This window comes from Muscardinus avellanarius (genome assembly GCF_963383645.1).
Source record: "Muscardinus avellanarius genome assembly, chromosome: 12".
Lineage (NCBI taxonomy): Eukaryota > Metazoa > Chordata > Mammalia > Rodentia > Gliridae > Muscardinus > Muscardinus avellanarius.
The window spans coordinates 85,785,517-85,802,842 of NC_137798.1; the positions used below are offsets into that span (position 1 = coordinate 85,785,517).

The following is a 17,326-nucleotide window of genomic DNA, read 5'->3' on the forward strand; positions in this document are numbered from 1 at the left end:
CTCCTCCAAGTAGGGGCGAGAAAGTTTTTATCAGGTCCCATGGCTAGAGCAAAATTTTGGATAAGCCAGGTGGGTGGGGGAAAGGGAGGAGGTAACACTCCATAAAAGGCTTTTTGTCTTTGTACTGGGAAAAGATCTGGATATTTTACCTCTGAGCTACACCCCCAGCCCATGTTAATTTTTTTTTTTTTAATTTTGAAACAATGTCTCGCTAAACTGCTGAAGGTCTTGCTGAGTTTAAATATGGCTGTTCTCAGAAAGGAACAGTTCTTAAGCCAGGCACATGTTGGTGCATGCTTGTAATTCCAGCATTTGGGAGGCTGAGACAGAAGGATTACAGTTTGAGGACAGCCTCTGCTACTTAGTGAGGCCCTTTGCAACCCAGTGAGACCCTGTTTCAAAATAAGTAATAAAAAATAGAATGGGGGTGCCGCTTGGAAGTAGAATGCTCCTGGGTTCCATCCCTAGTACTGAAAACAACAACAACAACAACAACAACAACAACAACAAAAACCCAAACAGAAAAATCCCACAGTTCTTTTCTAGGCTGTGCTCTGGATAAATGATCATATGAAAGGGGTAGAAAATATGTAAGCACATTTTGAAAGTTTTTGAAAATTCAGGTTTTTATGCTGATCAATTTCTGAACATGATGTCTTTGTGGAGTTGTATAAAGTGTCGTTCTATGAAGATGATTGTCCTTTATGCACAGAACCCCTCCAGAAAAAGGGCCTGGATGAGATTAGGGATGACTAAAAAAATGTAAAATTAGGATTCTTAAACAGAAACACTGATTTTGTAGCAATGAAGATAATAAATGGAAATCCCTGTATCTGGGGAAAGAAGAAGGGGAGAAGAGAGTAGCAGTGACCTTTGTTTTTCAAAAATGCTCCTGGAAGTGTCTATTGCTTCCTACAGGAAAACTCTCCGTGTGCCTTTCCAAGCTGTAGGGAGTGTGGCTGAATTTGCACTGCGGAGCCCATGCTCATGGCTGACAGGGCTGGCCACGAGACAGCAGGACATGGCCCAGCCCTGCACTTTCCAAGCAGAAAACCTTTGAACCTTGTGCTGATTCATGAGGTAGATGGACTAGGTCGTGGGCAGCAAAAAATCATTTGGAACTGACTGGTGGTCCCTCTGAAACCAAAGACTGCACAGAATTATTTGGCCAGGACCAGGAAGCTTAGGACAAGCTGCCCAGGGTAGGGGCCACATTGTACTATCTAATGTACATTCTTGTTGGGGGCCCCAAATTATAAACACTTTGTTTCCAGGGTTCCCATGTGTACCGTCGGACTGAACTTCTTGTGACAGCTCTGGAAGGCTTTCAGGTCAACTTTGACTACTGGCCAGTCATGCTATGCCTAAACTGATGCTTTGGGCCAGATTAAAAAAAAGGTTTACACAGAAACTTAAGTAGGAAGCCACCCAGCTTTCTAAGATAGACGTATTACCATTAATAGGATTTGCTGGCTTAGTATAGGACTCCTAAAGGACATAACTGAAATCAATACAGAAGGTTGGCCTCATGACTGTCTGGGTCTTAGTGATAATAACTTTGCTGTAAATACAGCTTGGCCAATGGCCAAGGGGGTAACTGCAGAGAAAAGTCAATGTGGCAGGCCTCAACTTCTATCCTTGCAAAGGCCTACTTATAAGGATTGCTCTTTGCTGGTATCTAAAAAATTAGGTTTCTGGTGAATTCCCAACATTTTGATAAGGGTGGCTTACCTTAAGTGTACAAGCAATGTGCTTATGCTTTACACCTACTTTCCTTCTGAGAGTTTGCAATTTTGGTATGTGCCAAGTAGAAGGTACCAATGTGAACCTGCCCCCAGTACAAATCTCAGGTATTGGGCCTCTAATGAGCGTCCCTGGTAAAAAGCATTTGACACGTGTTATTTTGTTAATGGGGAAATTAAGCACATCCTGTGTGACTCTGCTGGGAGGACCCTTGGAGGTTCACATTTGGTTCCTCCCAGACTTCCCCCCATGCATATTTTCCTTTGCTGATTTTGTTTTGTATTCTTTTACTGAAATAAGTCATAGCTGTGAATACAACTAACTACATGCTGAATCCTTTGGGTCTTCCTAACACTTCTCTGAACCTGAGCTGTGATCTTGGGGATCCCTAACACAATTGAGAATAAGTATGAAATGTTCACAAAGTAGTAAGAAAGCCAGCTGTGGGGATGCATGCTGTAATCCCATTACTTGGGAGGCTGAGACAGGAACAAAGTTTCCAGACAAGCCTTAGCAACACTGGGAAACCCTCAGCAACTCAGAGAGACTGTTTTTTTTTTTTTTTTTTTTTTTTTGGTGGTACTAGGGGTGGAACCCAGAGGCTTTCTACTTCCAGGCTATACTCCCAGACTTTTTTTTTTATATTATATTTGGAAACAGGGTCTCACTAAGTTGCTGAAAGCCTCACTAAGTAGCTGAGGCTGGCTTTGAACCTGTGCGATCCTCCTGTTTCAGCCTCCCAAGCGCGGGGATTACAAGCGTGCGCCACCATGCCCGGCTGCGAGACTGTTTTTAAAAATAAAAAAATAAAAGCTGGAGGTGGTAGCACACACTTGTAATCTCAGTACTTGGGAGGCTGAGACAGGAGGATTACAGGTTCAAAGACAGCCGCAATAAGTAGTGACTCTTTTCAACCTAGTGAAACACTGTTTCAAAATAAAAATAAAATAAGGCTGGGGTATAGTTCCAAGGTGCAATGCCTGTCACTTCAATCCCTAATAACAAAATAAACAACAAGGGCTGGTTGTACCTTGGAGGTAGGATGTCCGAGTTCGATATCTGGTACCACAAAGGAGAGAGATAGAGAGAGGGGGAGGGGGGGACGCGCGAAGGGGAGTGGCAGACAATGATGGTGGGCAGCGAGGAAGGGCCTGGCCACGTAAGGCCTTGTTAGGAAGGCAGTAAGTGTGGACCCTGAGTATGCAGGAAGTCATGAAGGCTTCTGAGCAGAAAGGAGGATCAATGTGGCTGATGTCAGAGAACTGATATGTTGGGGGAAAGTAAAAGCAGGGAGGCCAAAGAGGAAACTTAAGTACAGGAGACTCTGTAATTTCCCTTGGGTGGTTCAGGAACTATTTCATAAAGGAAAAACTAAGTGTATCTTTAAAGATGAGCAGGACTTTGATTGATGGATTTTTTTCCCTCCACTATGGGGATGAGGAAAAAGGCATTTAAAGCAGTTGAGAGGACCTAAACAAAGGCTCAAGGCATAAACTGCAGGCTTTAAAGAACTGTGAAGGGTCTAGTACTGTTGAAAAGAAAGTGTGGGGTAAAATGCAGGAGATGAGGTTACGGAAGCTGGCTGGCATGTTAAACAATGAAGACTTCATGAATCGCACTAAGGAGTGTGCACTGCATTTCATAAGGCAAATGAGGAGGCCATAAAAGTTACGGGGTCAAATTCAGGTTTCAGGAAGATTAACATGGCAGCAACGTAAATGAGAGGGTCACAAAAGGAGCAAGTTTAAAAATAATTGTCACAAAACCCAAGTCTAATGCAGTTGGAACCGCATACACACAAAACCATGTATATATAATTTATATCACATGTCTTTTCATATATTAAGAATAAGTTAAAAATGAAATGTAAATCATTATAAAGAATTATAAGAATCATAAGGGAACCTTAGACTGCATTGGTGGTTCCGTGGTCAATGTTACAGTTGTCATTGTTAAGAAACTATACATATACATAAATTAGGATAAAGCAACATAACATAAATGTTAGCAGCAACATAACATAAATGTTTAGTAGCAAAAATGACATGAATATAAAGGGACAAAAGAAAGTGTCAGTTTTCTTTTTCTAGTCCTGACGAGTTAGAAAAGATCAGCAGGAGACTTGCAATCTGTTTTCTCCTTTTAGTGGCCCAAGAAATAGAGATGACTTGATCAAATTACCTTAGAAACATGCTAAAGAGAGATCTTCTGGCAAGGACATTAAGGTATTTACTACTTGGAAGAGTGCTTACCTGTGGAATGCTTAGTAGGATGGACTTGGCCTGTCTAGATTGCTCATTACACATAAAGCATACTCCCCAGAAAGATATCACACACTATGATCAGAGAATAGGACGGAGATGACTTATGATGAAAATAGCTCTCTTCCGTGGAAGTGACACTCCATAAGTGTCACTTAAAGGCCTTGTATGTTAAAGCCCGGGCCAGAACTCCTCTGAAACCTAATCAAGAAAGGACATGGGAGCAGGTGTGGCAGTCATGGACTACCTTTTGCTTTGATGGTGATTTGTGATAATCGTATCTTTGAAAATATGCATCAAGTTCTATACTAGATAAGAGCTCTGATACTTCTCTAATTTGTCAATTAAACCCTTTGCATTAGCTCACCTATAATATTTCACTTGAACCATCAGTATGAATATCTCCTAAAAAAAAGCTCAGTAGCCATGCATATAATATCCCTGGTGCCTAGACTGCAGCATCTAACCCATGAAAATAGGTTCCTTTGAGAAACAGCTGCGATTAACTTCTGGGTCAGGAGATGTATGGGTTTGAGACATCTTGTCTTATCTGAAATAAGTGAGGAAATATCATCAGAATCTAGTCAAATGGATAAAGGATTAAACTTAAAAGGATTATCAACAGCCAAAATGGAATAATTTGAGCAGCAAAAGAGAATTGAGTGAAGCATAAATTTATAAAAATCTATGGATTTGTAATGATCCTTGTAATATTTTAAAGTGTATATTTAATCTTTATCCCAGTTTCACATATAGTTCCTAAAATCCTTGGAATATCTTGAGTGACAGAGTGTCTCCTGTATGCAAATGAGATGAGTGGTGCCTGGGGGCTCGCTCCTAGCTAGCCAAGATGGGGGCTTCTGCCAGGGGAACCAGTCATGTGGCTACATGACTGGTTGGAACTTTCAGTTCCACCACTTAAGAGGGGCTGAAGATTGAGCTGATAAATCGATGGGCAATAGCTTAATCAATCATGCTTATGTAATGGGGCTTCCAAAAAACCCCAAAAGAACTGAGTTCTGAGAGTTTCTGGATAGCTGAACTGACAGAAGTTTCTGGAGTGTGGCATACCTGGAAAGGGAATGAAAGCTCTCTGCTCTTTCTCTTGTCAGTCAATGCACCTCTTCTGTCTGGTGGCTCACCTATAGCCTCTGCAATATCTTTTATAATAAGTGGGTAAACATAAGTGCCTCCCTGAGTTCAACTCTAGGAAATTAATTGAACCCAAAGAGGAGGTCATGGGAACTTTGATTCATAGCCTGTCAGTCAGAAGCACAAGCACCGCAACCTGAGGCTCCAGGTGGCATGTGAGGTGGGGGGAGGAGTCGTGCTGTGGGGCTGAGCGCTCACCCTGTGTGATCTGGTGTGACCTCCAGCTAGCTACTGTCAGAACTGAGTCAAATCGTAGGACACCCAGATGGTGCCCACTGGAGAAGACTGTACAGAACGATGGCTGCTTGGTATGTAGGGAAATATTCCCACATATCCAGGGTGAGAAGTACTTACTGAGTACAGAAAAACACACATTAGTTTGTTTTTTCCCCTTATATCCTTAACAGTGCTCAAAAAGAAAGCAAAGCAACACACACACACACACACACACACACACACACACACACACAAACATTCTATTTGGACCCCTTTGGAGATTGCTAGGACATCAAATCATTATCTGAAAACATTCCAGGGGAAAGAATCAAGAATCTATCCTTTTCCCCCCAAATAGCTGATAAGGGACAGTTCTTTAGAAAAGAAAGAATCCCAAATAACAAATGCAAGAAAGAGAGAAAGTCATCACTCTGCAAACCCAAATGAAATAAAGGGATCCAGAAAGCAAACATAAATGGATGTCAAGACCTCTAGGCAAAAGGTCAGTGAGGATCTGTGACCTGATGGCTGGATCAGGCTGATACCGTTTGATCTCACTGATTAATCTTAACATCACTAAAAGTGGGACGATCAGATAATCAGATACACTACACCTCCCAGTGTAATCCTTATGCAATACCACCTATGAAATACTTGCTATAGTAAGATAAAACCAAATTTACCCAAGCCTCTAGAGTCAAGTTCCAGTTTTCAGGATATGTAGCAAATAGTTGAAAAAGCTAAATAACAATGTAAGGGAACAACCAACTAGAAAAGTAACTCGTAAAAATAAGGGTAGAAGGACAGATAAGAGAAACCTAAACTCTTAGGCTAGATACCGATTTAAACCAGTTAGAAAAAAAATACATAAGACAAGTGGGAAAACTGAATTGTCTGGATATTACGTGACAAAGGAATAAAAGCTAATTACATTATTTTGTTGAAAAATTCTTATCTTTAGAGATACATATATATTAAAAAGAACACGTGGCATTTGCTCTATTATTCCCTAGGAAAGGGAAGCAAGGTGTGTGTGTGTGTGTGTGTGTGTGTGTGTGTGTGTGTGTGTGCGCGCGCGTGTGGAGATGAAAGAAGACTAGCAGGACATTGATAGATGCTGAGGTTGAGTTACAGAGGGGCACGAGGGGTCTTCCTAATAAAAAGTAAAAGAGAATGAAATAAACTAAAATACTATACAAAATTTTAAGATAGTGATCCATATTTGGCAGAGATACAGGGAAAGAGAGTTCAGTCTCAAAAGAAGTGAGTAGCATTACTTTTCTGAGGCACAATATAGTAGTAACAAATGTTTTTATTTAAAAAAACTCATGCAAACCAGCCTACTTTTAAGATAAATGTAAAATGATGTGTCAGCAAAGTGCTGCAAACAATGTATTTCTATAGTAAATTCACACAATTTCTTATAGCCATTAACCATCACACTGTAAAATAATAATAAATAACATGGGAAAGTGTTCATGGTAAACTATTAAATGTAAAATGTAGGCTGTAAAATAATACATACATTTTGACTCAATAAACTGAGTTTTCTTAAAACACAGCACACACCTAGAAAAAATCCTATAAGAATATTCTTCATAATGTTGATGCCATTTTTAGTTGATGAGATTAAGGTACTGGTCTTTTTTTTTTTAGAATGTTTTTTCTATTTGTGAGTATGATACATGTGCAGTAAAAAAAATGAAATTGAGAACGAGCGTGGTGGCGCATGCTTGTAATCCCCACACTTGGGAGGCGGAGACAGGAGGATTGTGCAGGTTAGAAGCCAGCCGCTCTGGCTTAAGAGACCCTGTTTCCAAATAAAAATACAAAATAGGTCTGGGAGTGCAGCCCGTAGGTAGAAGGGTATCCATGAACCCCAGTACCACCAAAAAAAAAAAAAGAAATTTAATTTTTAAAAGTTAAAATCTGTCTGAACCAATTCCTAAGAGTGGTTAATCGTGAAATAGTAATTGGTTATGGTAGTGATCTTTAAATAATAAACTAAATGACAGAAGGGTAGTAGGATAAAGCAAGGGGACATGTTAATAATTAATTTTTAAAAGGACAGGCATTTAACATATCTCCTGTGAGAAATTTAAATGTTAAATTTAAAAGAAATATCAAGAAGGTAAGGGAAGAGGATAAAACATTTTTTGTTTACATAAATTTCAATTGTATAGGTATAGACAACTAAATCAAATTCCCCAGGATGTCTGAAAAGGTTATTATAAAACTCTCAAAACAACATGTTGGACAATTCTGTTTTTATCTTGTGTACCACCCCAACAGATGATTTTTAAATCTTTCTTCACTCCCTAGTTTTACAATTTCCTTCCTAAATCAGGCCAAAGCAAAGAAAATATCCAGGCTACCTGGTTTCCGTACTTTCTTTGGCTCTTCATAGTCCTTGTTTTCTGGATCTGGAGATTCTAGAAAGTTGAATTCTTCTGTTACACTGTCCCCCTCCTGGCTCTTGAGGCTGTCTTCTTCTTCCTCTTCTTCTTCTTCTTCTTCTTCTGGACTAGGAGATTCCAATTCTGATTCTTCTGAATCAAGAAATATCTGACCAGCAACAACTCTGCCTGCAGTATGGTCCTTCACTGACTCATCTGACGGCAAAGAGTTCTGAGAACATAAGGAGCTTTCAGTTATCAACAGTATCAAGACTCCCACCAATCCTCCACTACTTTTACAAACCCGGCCGTCTCCTCTGGCTCCTGGAAGTACCACAGTTGCTCATATTTAAAGGCTCTGGTTTGTGTTCATCATGTGCTTTTGGGGTTAGCCTGACTCTTTTTCTGTCTGTCTGTCTGTCTGTCTGTCTGTCTCTTTCTCTCTCTTTTAAATTTCAACTTAGATGCTACCTTGCCTGGGAAGTCTTCCTCAGTCCCCAAAACCCTGGTTAGATTTTCCCTCTCAGTAATTCCACCATGCCTTTTACTTTCCCTATGATACCTCTGCATTATAACTTCCTGTTTTTTTAAAAAAATCACTATTCCTTTTAATTGACGGGGGCGGGGGGGGGTTAGAGCGCACAACTAACTGACCCCCTTGGATAGTTACGAATCAGTCTTATTCATTCAGTCAGCTAAAAGCACATTAACTCCTTGGTTTCTTGGTTTCTTTCTTTTTTGAAAATTTACATAAGTAGAAACAAATGACAGATGTTAAATCCTCAAAATGAAAAGAAACTAAGAAAAAAATGGAATAAATCTCTCATTAGGCAATAAAAATGTTAATGTCTTAAGGCTCTTACACAAGTACTGCATATTCAATTTGAAATTAAACTTAGTACCTGATACTATTCATGGAAATATTTACCATTCTCTTTTGTAGGTCAATGACTTTTTACCCAAGAAGAGCTATAATTAATTAATACTACCTATCTTTTTTCCTTTACTTTTTAAATTCAATTTGTTTCTTGAAAGTTGTAGACTTCATATCCTAAGGTTCATAACTCCCTGCTTTTAAATCGAGCAACAAATACTGGCCAGTGCAAATGTTGGTATATACCTTGGAATCTAAGGATTCTTCCTGGCTGCCTTCTTTATCTGCAAAAGAAAAAAAAAAATTAGAGAGTGTCATAATTTCTTGTTGAAAAATTACAAAAATTATTTTTAAAAAGCACTCAATAAGCTGGGTGTGGTGGCGCATGCTTGTAATCCCTGCACTTGGGAGACGGAGATAGGAGGATCGCGCAGGTTCAAAGCCAGCCTCACTGCCTTAAGAGACCCTGTTTCCAAATAAAATATAAAATAGGTCTGGGAGTGTAGCCCAGAGGTAGAAGGGTTCCATCCGCAGTACCACACACACACACACAAAAGCAAGCATTCAATAAGCATAACCATAATTAGACACTGGATAACTACACCTACAACTACTTAAAAATGGGTGTATTCAGAAACTGTTTGCAAAAGATCAAGTAGAAGGTTAAAGAGATAGTTTTTCTTTTTTTAAGGTATAAAACCCAACAGTGTCCTGGCCAAAACAAACAAACAAAAAAAACCCAAACACTTATTTAGTTCCATCTAATTCTTCTGTATATTTTAGTCTATTACTGAAAATGAGTTACTAAGTTTATAAATATAAATTTCTAGTTTCAAGCCAGGAAAGGTGGCACACACTTATAATCCCAGTACTTGGGAGGCTGAGACAGGAGGATCACAGGTTTGTGGCCAGCCTCAACTACTTAGGCCCCCCTCCCCAACTTAGTGAGACCCTGTTTCAAAATAAGGAATAAAAAAATTGGGCTGGGGTGTAGCTCAGGGGTAGAATGTCCCTAGGTTCCATCCCCAGTACCACACACACACAAATCTCTAGTTTCACATTCCAGGCTTTCACCTGTTCTTTTCCTTTGTTCAGGATCTGGAATGATTTAGCTTATTTTAGTGCTAATTAGCATTTTATTGTTCACTAATACCAAAAAGGATGGGAAATAATCTGCCAATAGAGTTGCCAGACAAATATATTTAAGACTTGTGTTCTTCTTTACTAAAGAGAGAACCAGGTATAAAGCATCATACCATCATGTATCCATCCACATGAGAGCTATTTATTAAGAAGTCAATAGTTTTTATTAAATAATGAATCCAATCACCAATTACAACTTTCTTCCAAATTTGTACAGACTGCTTTGATTTTGTTAATTACATAAACTCCTTCAATTATTCTTTTTTCCTGCTCTTATATAAACAGATGAAATAACTCAATGTCCCGGCACAAATGTTTGATGTTTGTATTCAGATAATCCTGAATTTCCTTCTTCCTCTTAAAATTACTTGATTTTATACAGGAGCAAGTCTCAGTATTTCCTGCTTAATAAACTCTATGAGAAATTAACCAGTAGAGCCGGGCGTGGTGGCGCACGCTTGTAATCCCCATGCTTGGGAGGCAGAGACAGGAGGATCGCGCAGGTTCGAAGCCAGTCTCGCTGGCTTAAGAGACCCCGTTTCCAAATAAAAATATAAAATAGGTCTGGGAGTGTAGCCCCGAGGTAGAAGGGCTTCCAGGAACCCCAGTATCATAAAAAAAAAAGAAAGAAAGAAATTAACCAGTAGATAAAATGCTTTAGGATCATTTGATTTTTACTGGTAAATTTGGTACTTTACCTTATCTATTTATATCCTAACTATTATTTGTAAGTTATCTGCAACAAAACATATTTTAGAGTTTGTTATCAAAGCACTAAACTAACTTTAAGAAGTATAATTAACTCATGCACAAACCCTACAACTCTTTCAAAACAGCTGTTTGTTTTGATTATCTGAGAAAACCAGTCTACCTGTGAAATTTTGCCATATATGAAGGTACTATCAATTTGAAGAAAATTTAAATTATAGTAACTATTTACATTTGTTTATTTTTTATTACTTCATAGTATCTTTAACTTTTGGTACAAGAAAGTTCTGGCAAGTAATGGTCCCACGGTGCCTGTAACATTTAGGTAGCAACGACCATTACTAACAATCATCCTTCCTGCTGACTTCTTCCCGAATGTTACCCAAAGCCCCAGGTCTAAGAGATGGCTCAAATTCCATTCTCAGCAAATCTTGGCATAGAAGAAAAAATTTATGTCTATTATGTATCAAGGTTGTATGTGCTAATGTAGCTAATCACAATATAAACCAGTTAATATATCAAGAGCAAACATTAAGTGTGCAAATGCATATTATATAAAAACACTGAAACTTTGGATGAGCTGGAACTTTAAATTATTAATTACTAAATCGAGTGCCTCAGGCAAGTAATAGATACCTATAAGTCATTGTAAAGACATAAACAGTTGAAACACTACAGGCTGCTAGGCATTAGAGGAACAAACTGTGTTTCTGAACACCAAGAGGCCTAACTTGTAGCATCAGGGTTATTTCACATGCATTGCATCATGCTTTTCTTTCTCTTCCTCCCTCTCTTTTCACAAACTAGAAATATATACTAAGGTTATTGGTACATAGAATTCTTTCTCAGTAAACAGGAAAACCCTCACCAGATGGTAGTCTAAAAGCAAAGCTTTTCTCTTTCAAACTGATATAAAGATTCATATAACACTTTTTGAAAAGTTACTTATTACCTAAGCCCTTCTGATAATGCAGTACTCAGGTAAAGATTAAAGACACTGATGTTGTGCGTAAATAAATGCAAAAAGACTCCAGTTAGATTTCTCACGTATCAGTACCTCATCCAAAATATAATTGTTCACACTACTCTATTAGCTGTATACCTTCCTTTGAAAAAGATCCATTCTCATTCTTATTATATCAGCTCGAAAGCTTCAAAGTACCAGGGATATTTTTTTGCAAGGAAAACTGATGATGACAAATTAATTTACCACCTGTCATGTAAACTGAAGAGACTGATACACCTTCAAACACAGGAAGTCGAAAAAGTCTGGGGAAAAAGTCAGACATTCTGTTTTGCTACTCTACTTAGTACCTGTACAGATCCTAGAATATTCTTTATTCTCAATTATTCCAAAGACGAGGCCTGGAAAGTGATGTTTCAGACCAGGCTTTATCACATATTGATATGGAAACTCATAGTTCAGTGTCCAAAGTTTGCTCAGCCTTCATTTTCTCAATCTGTCAAAAGGGGATGATAATACCATCTGTCCTGCTGATTCACAATGATGTTGTACGGAGCACTAAAGCACTGAAATCAAACATCTCTTGCAATCTAAAAATTATTCTTTGAATGTATGGTATTAATATAACTATCACATACCTGGTAGTAGGTCTAATTAAAAACTTTTCTTAGGCACAGAGGAATAAAAAATGGTAAATCATTTGCCTCTTTCTGCCAAAAATAAAAAAGGTGTGTGTGTATGTGTGTGTGTGTGTTTGCACACGCACTGGGAGTTGAATCCAGGGCTTCCTGCATGCACCTGCTCTACCACAGAGCTCTAAGTGAGAAGAATTATTAACTTTTCACTATTACCTAGAGAAAATAAGGGAGAAATACCTTTTTAATCTTATTTAAATTTACTTATTCGTAGGGAAAAGGAAACATTTCTAATATACCTATCACATTTTACATGTATCAAAACCAAGATCTTCTTTGGATAACCATAGTCTACCTGGTTACAAATGTAACTTGCCCTGGGTAACCATTAACAGTTTAACACAAAGTAACTTCCCTAAGCTTCAATTTTTAGGTAGGAACAAACCTTTAAATCTAAATTTTAAAAATTTATCCCCCATACAAATAAGCACTCTAATGAGTGAAAAAAACCAATTGAGAAATCTAAGCACTAAATTTATAAAACTTTATATTATATACCTTTTGATATTTGAATTTCACATGGCATAGCATAATTTTCTCTATATGGAGGGCTGGTTCCAGAATTCTCCACCTCCAAACCCCAAGATAACAAAATCTGAGGATGCCAAAGTCTTTTATATACAATGGTACAGTATTTGTATATAACCTGTGTCTTTGCCTCCCCTTCTTTCTCTCTTTCTTTTCTTTTCTTTCAGTACTGGGGATTGAATGCAGGGACATTCTACTTCTGAGCTACACTCCCGGTAATTATTTTTTGTTTTGAAACAGGGTCTCCATAGGTAGCTGAGTGTCTTGCTAAGTTGCTGAGGCTGTCTTAAACCTGTGATCCTCCTGTCTCAGCCTCCTAAGTACTGGGTTTACAGGTGTGCGCCACCACGCCTGGCCTTTCTTATGTTACCTAACAGAACGTAAATGCTATGTAAATAGATATTATAGTATTTAGTATATAATGCCCAGGGGAAAAAAATCTATGTGTTCAGTACAAACACAATTTTTCCCTGAATTATCTTCCATGTTCAGTTGGTTGAATCCATTAATGTAATACTAGCAGATAGGAAGGGCCAACTGGCCTTTTTGTTTTCTTTACCCAGGGAATGTTTTGGCACAGCTTTCCCTATAATAGAAATCAGAAAAGGCACTTCTTGAATCTCTGCTACTATTGATAAAACTCTAAAATTTAATAATTCAGTATCAACAGCTACTATAACATCCTGAGAGTTACAGTTGGTCTTCACGTATCATCTGCAGGACATGGAGCTCTAAGTATGTGGAGGTACAGTCAAAGAAGGATATAGAGCCGGGTGTGGTTGCACATGCTTGTAATCTCAGTGCTTAGGAGGCTGAGACAGGAGGATGGAGGACTGCGGGATTGCAGCCAGCCTCAGCTACTTGGTGAGACCCTGTTTCAAAAGAAAAAAGAAAAAAATAGGGCTGGGAATGTAGCTTGGAGATAGAATGCCCCGGGATTCAATTCCTGGTATAACACACACACACACACACACACACACACACACACACACACACACACACACACACACACGAAAAGGAGATGTAGGAAAATACACACTTTTTTTTTTAAACTCTGCAAACCAAACTCAGAGGGATATATATCATATTCTGTAATTATTGTAGTTCTCAAACTTTAGGGCGAAGAACCACCGAGAGTTTGTTCATGTACAGATAAGATACATGTGGCCATTCCAGAACTAAAACTGAATTTTTAACAAACCCCTAAGAGGAATTCTGTAGGAAGCTGTCCATGGCCCATCAGGTACGTTACCCATTAAACCCAATAGCTTTATTTCATACTTCTTTTGGTTAGACAACTGCTAGAAGTGCTTCTAGAGTTGTCTCCTGTATATAAAAATTTGGTCATGAACACAAACATCACGACAACTGGAGTGGAATAAACCTCAAAGCATGTTACTGGCAATAAAGTAATTCCTATAGGCTTGTTGCTTTAGAAACAGTGTCCCCAACCCCATCATGGACAGACTTTTAGTTTAGGCCTCTTATTTTAGACACAGGATGACGTTATGGCATTGATTTACAACTAGGACAGATAATTTGGGGATTCAAATAACCATCTGGGAAATTTTCGGTTAAAAAAAAAAAGCTGACATTTATATTCTGCCTTGTTCCAAAAAAGTTTAAAGCCACAGAACCGTTGTCTTGTTGCCTGAAACTGATTAAAATCCCAAAGTTTTAATGTACTGTTTCCTTATCAACATTTAGAACTGCTGTTCTTTTAAATCAAGGCATCCAAATTAAAACTTTCTGACATGGGCAGCTTAAAACATTAGAAAAAATAATTTTTGAAACCGGAGTATAAACTGGCTAACTGGAAAATTAATTCAAAAGCACATGAATTCCAATGTCTATATAAAAAAGGGGAAGCTGCTATTCGTCTTATGAGGACCAAGACGTTCTCAAAAAAAAAAAAAAAAAAAGAATCATACAATCACTGTCAACACAGTACAACTTAGAAAAACAGTGACAGAGGTCATCACTTTCTCAGGAAGATTTTAAAAGGGAGGACAAAGTGGCTACAATTATATAATGAAGTTTTCGATATTAAATAGACAGACGAGGGACCACCTCGGGTGTTAAGTAAGCCCACCAAGCCACTGTCAACATCCTAATCTTGGTGGACCCTGCTCTGCCCAAACTGACAGCTCCCAGGTGCATCGATTACAAACCCGAAGCCTAGGGCTCCAGACCCAAATGCATCACATAATCTACTTGAGGGTCCAGGAAGCCCAGCCGGGCTCGCGTGTCACAGTGGGTCAAAACTAGCTGTTGGGATTTTCCCCCATGGAGTCAATTCCTCATCCGTGATATGTTGCGCGTAGTTTGTTACGTGGGAGAGAGATGTGGGCTGTGAGGTCTTACCTCCTTTTCTTTCCCTCTCCGGTTCCCTAAACGTCCCCTCTGGCCCAGGGCAATCGAAGCCAGGGGGAAGCGCGAGTGACAGGTCAGTGAGAGGTGCGGCCAGAGAGCACAGGGTCCCGAGACCGGGGCCCCCACCGCCCGGTCCGCTGACCCAGGCCGGGGGGCGGCAGTCCAAGGCCTTGGGCCCGAGGGGGGCGGATACTGACCCGAGGATGCCGAGGTCAAATCCAGTAGAACCACACAGAGTAGCAGCGTGAGCCCGACCCGGACCTGCATCCTGCTCTCCGGGCTGCTGCCACCGCCTGGAGCTGTCGCCTACACCCCAGCCACCACCGACTCAGCCGCCGTCGCCGCCTCGCCGCCGCTCTTCCTGCTCCAGTTTCCTTCCTCCGCCCCTTCCCAGGCTTCCCTGACCCAGTGCGCAGCCAATCCCCGCTCGGCTCCTCCTGCTCCTCGCCCAATCGCTGTGGCCGCTCCGCCCGCCTCATCGCCCCGCCCTGAGGTCATCCATTAACCAATCATTGTGTGAAGCTTCCACACCAGCTTTCCTGGTTGGACCACGACCTCACCGACATGGCCCCAGCTAATTGGTAGCAGAAGTCCAGGGCTGGGGAGAAAAAAAAAGAAAAAGAAAAAGAAAAAAAAAAAAAAAAAAACAAACCACTCACCGGGACTACAATTCCCACAATGCACGTCATGAGATACGTTGGGCGAATGCTCTTGGGAAGCGTAGTCCATCGTCTAGCAAGCTTTGCAAGTAAGTGCAGGTGGCTGTGAAAGTTAAGAGAATTCAACACCTGAGCAAGATATTAGCACAAGGCTAAGAATCCACATGACTGTTTTGTTTCTACTTTGAGCCAAAATAAATACCAAGGAACAGATATGAGAAGGTTACGAACTTTTGATGTGTTAAGCATATTTTTCTATTTGTTTTATATAGAAATTTTGAATTGGACGTAATGAAATGAGCACTGAGAAAAATCCAACAGCTAGACTGATTTTTTTCAACATTTTTTAAATTGAAAAAAAGTTTAAATAAAAACGTTTAAAACAGTTTACAAGAGCCGGGCGTGGTTGCGCGCACTTGTAATCCCAGCATTTGGGAGGCTGAGACAGTAGGATCACGGTTCGTGGACAGCCTCAGCTACTTAGTGAGGGCCTTTGCAACTCAGTGAGACCCTGTTTCAAAATAAAGAATAAAAAAATAGGGCAGGAGATATAGATTGGAGGCCAAATGCCCCTGGGTTCCATCCCTAGACCCACAAACAAAAAACAAAAAACAAAAAAACCCAACAAAACACCTTACATAAAACAGTGCCATGATATGCAGAATACAGAATTCAACTAAGTACTGCTCATCCTGTCTCTGACAAAAGGAAATGAATGGCATGCCACGTAGATTATCTTAATGCTAGCACCATTTTTTCTTAGGGCCACTAATTGTCTGAACAATGTGCCAACAGCTTTTGCAAACCCCTGTCACATACGTGTTCTCATATATCTTGTGTTTTGAATTTCACAGGTTTCTTTTTTCTTGACCAAAGTTAGAGGCAAGGTTGCTGTATGTGGAGATAGAGGTGATAGTGGTTGCACTGTGTGAGCAGAAATACTTTGTGTAGTAAGTTCCAATTCCTTAGTCACCCACCCATCCACTCACCCACCATCAGCTTTTAGGCCTGGAACCTAGCCTAGCCACATTCAGGCCTTTGGAAAAGCCTGTCCTTGATATTCGGGGTATTTATCTTCTCTCTTCTTTGGGAGAGTGTCCCCCTGCCCTCCCACTCTACAGTAAAAAGGGTGTAACAAATGAATTTCTGATCTTGACAATAGAGGACATGAAGAAAAGACACTCCCGCACCACCATCCCCCTCCCCCAGCAATGGGGATTGAAACCAACAGCAGTCTATCTCCAAGCTACATCCCCGGCCCCATTTTTTTTATTTTTCACTTTGAAACAGGGTCTCACTAAGTTGCAGAGGGCCTCACAGAGTAGCTGAGGCTGGCCCCAAACCTGTGACCCCAAGTACAGGTATGCGCCACCATGCCCAGCTAAAAGATACTATTTTATATAAAAAGAGTTCATTTTTCACTGGAACCTCCTTGGCTTTTATCTCCATTTCTGAGAGTTCCTCTGATTTTAACTCATAGAATAAAATCTGGTTCATTTTACTTCTCTTTTAATCTTATCTTTCATAAATTCTATCAATGCAATAATTGAACTATGCAATTTTTTCCCTCTTGTATGATTTACTTTTTAAGTTAAGGCCCAACTTCCTTTTTCA

General features: G+C 39.7%; 1 protein-coding gene across 1 annotated transcript in view; it reads right to left on the minus strand.

The window, feature by feature from the left end:
- SEL1L (SEL1L adaptor subunit of SYVN1 ubiquitin ligase) overlaps positions 1-15,320 on the minus strand; it is a gene marked incomplete at both ends in the record, with an annotated part of 57,031 nt that extends 41,711 nt beyond the window's left edge. The window contains 3 exons of the mRNA XM_080707916.1: positions 7,748-8,000; positions 8,889-8,926; positions 15,251-15,320. Of these exons, the coding sequence (XP_080564042.1) occupies positions 7,748-8,000; positions 8,889-8,926; positions 15,251-15,320 (361 nt within the window). The remainder of the gene's footprint in view (positions 1-7,747; positions 8,001-8,888; positions 8,927-15,250) is intronic.
- Between the last annotated feature and the right edge of the window lie 2,006 nt (positions 15,321-17,326).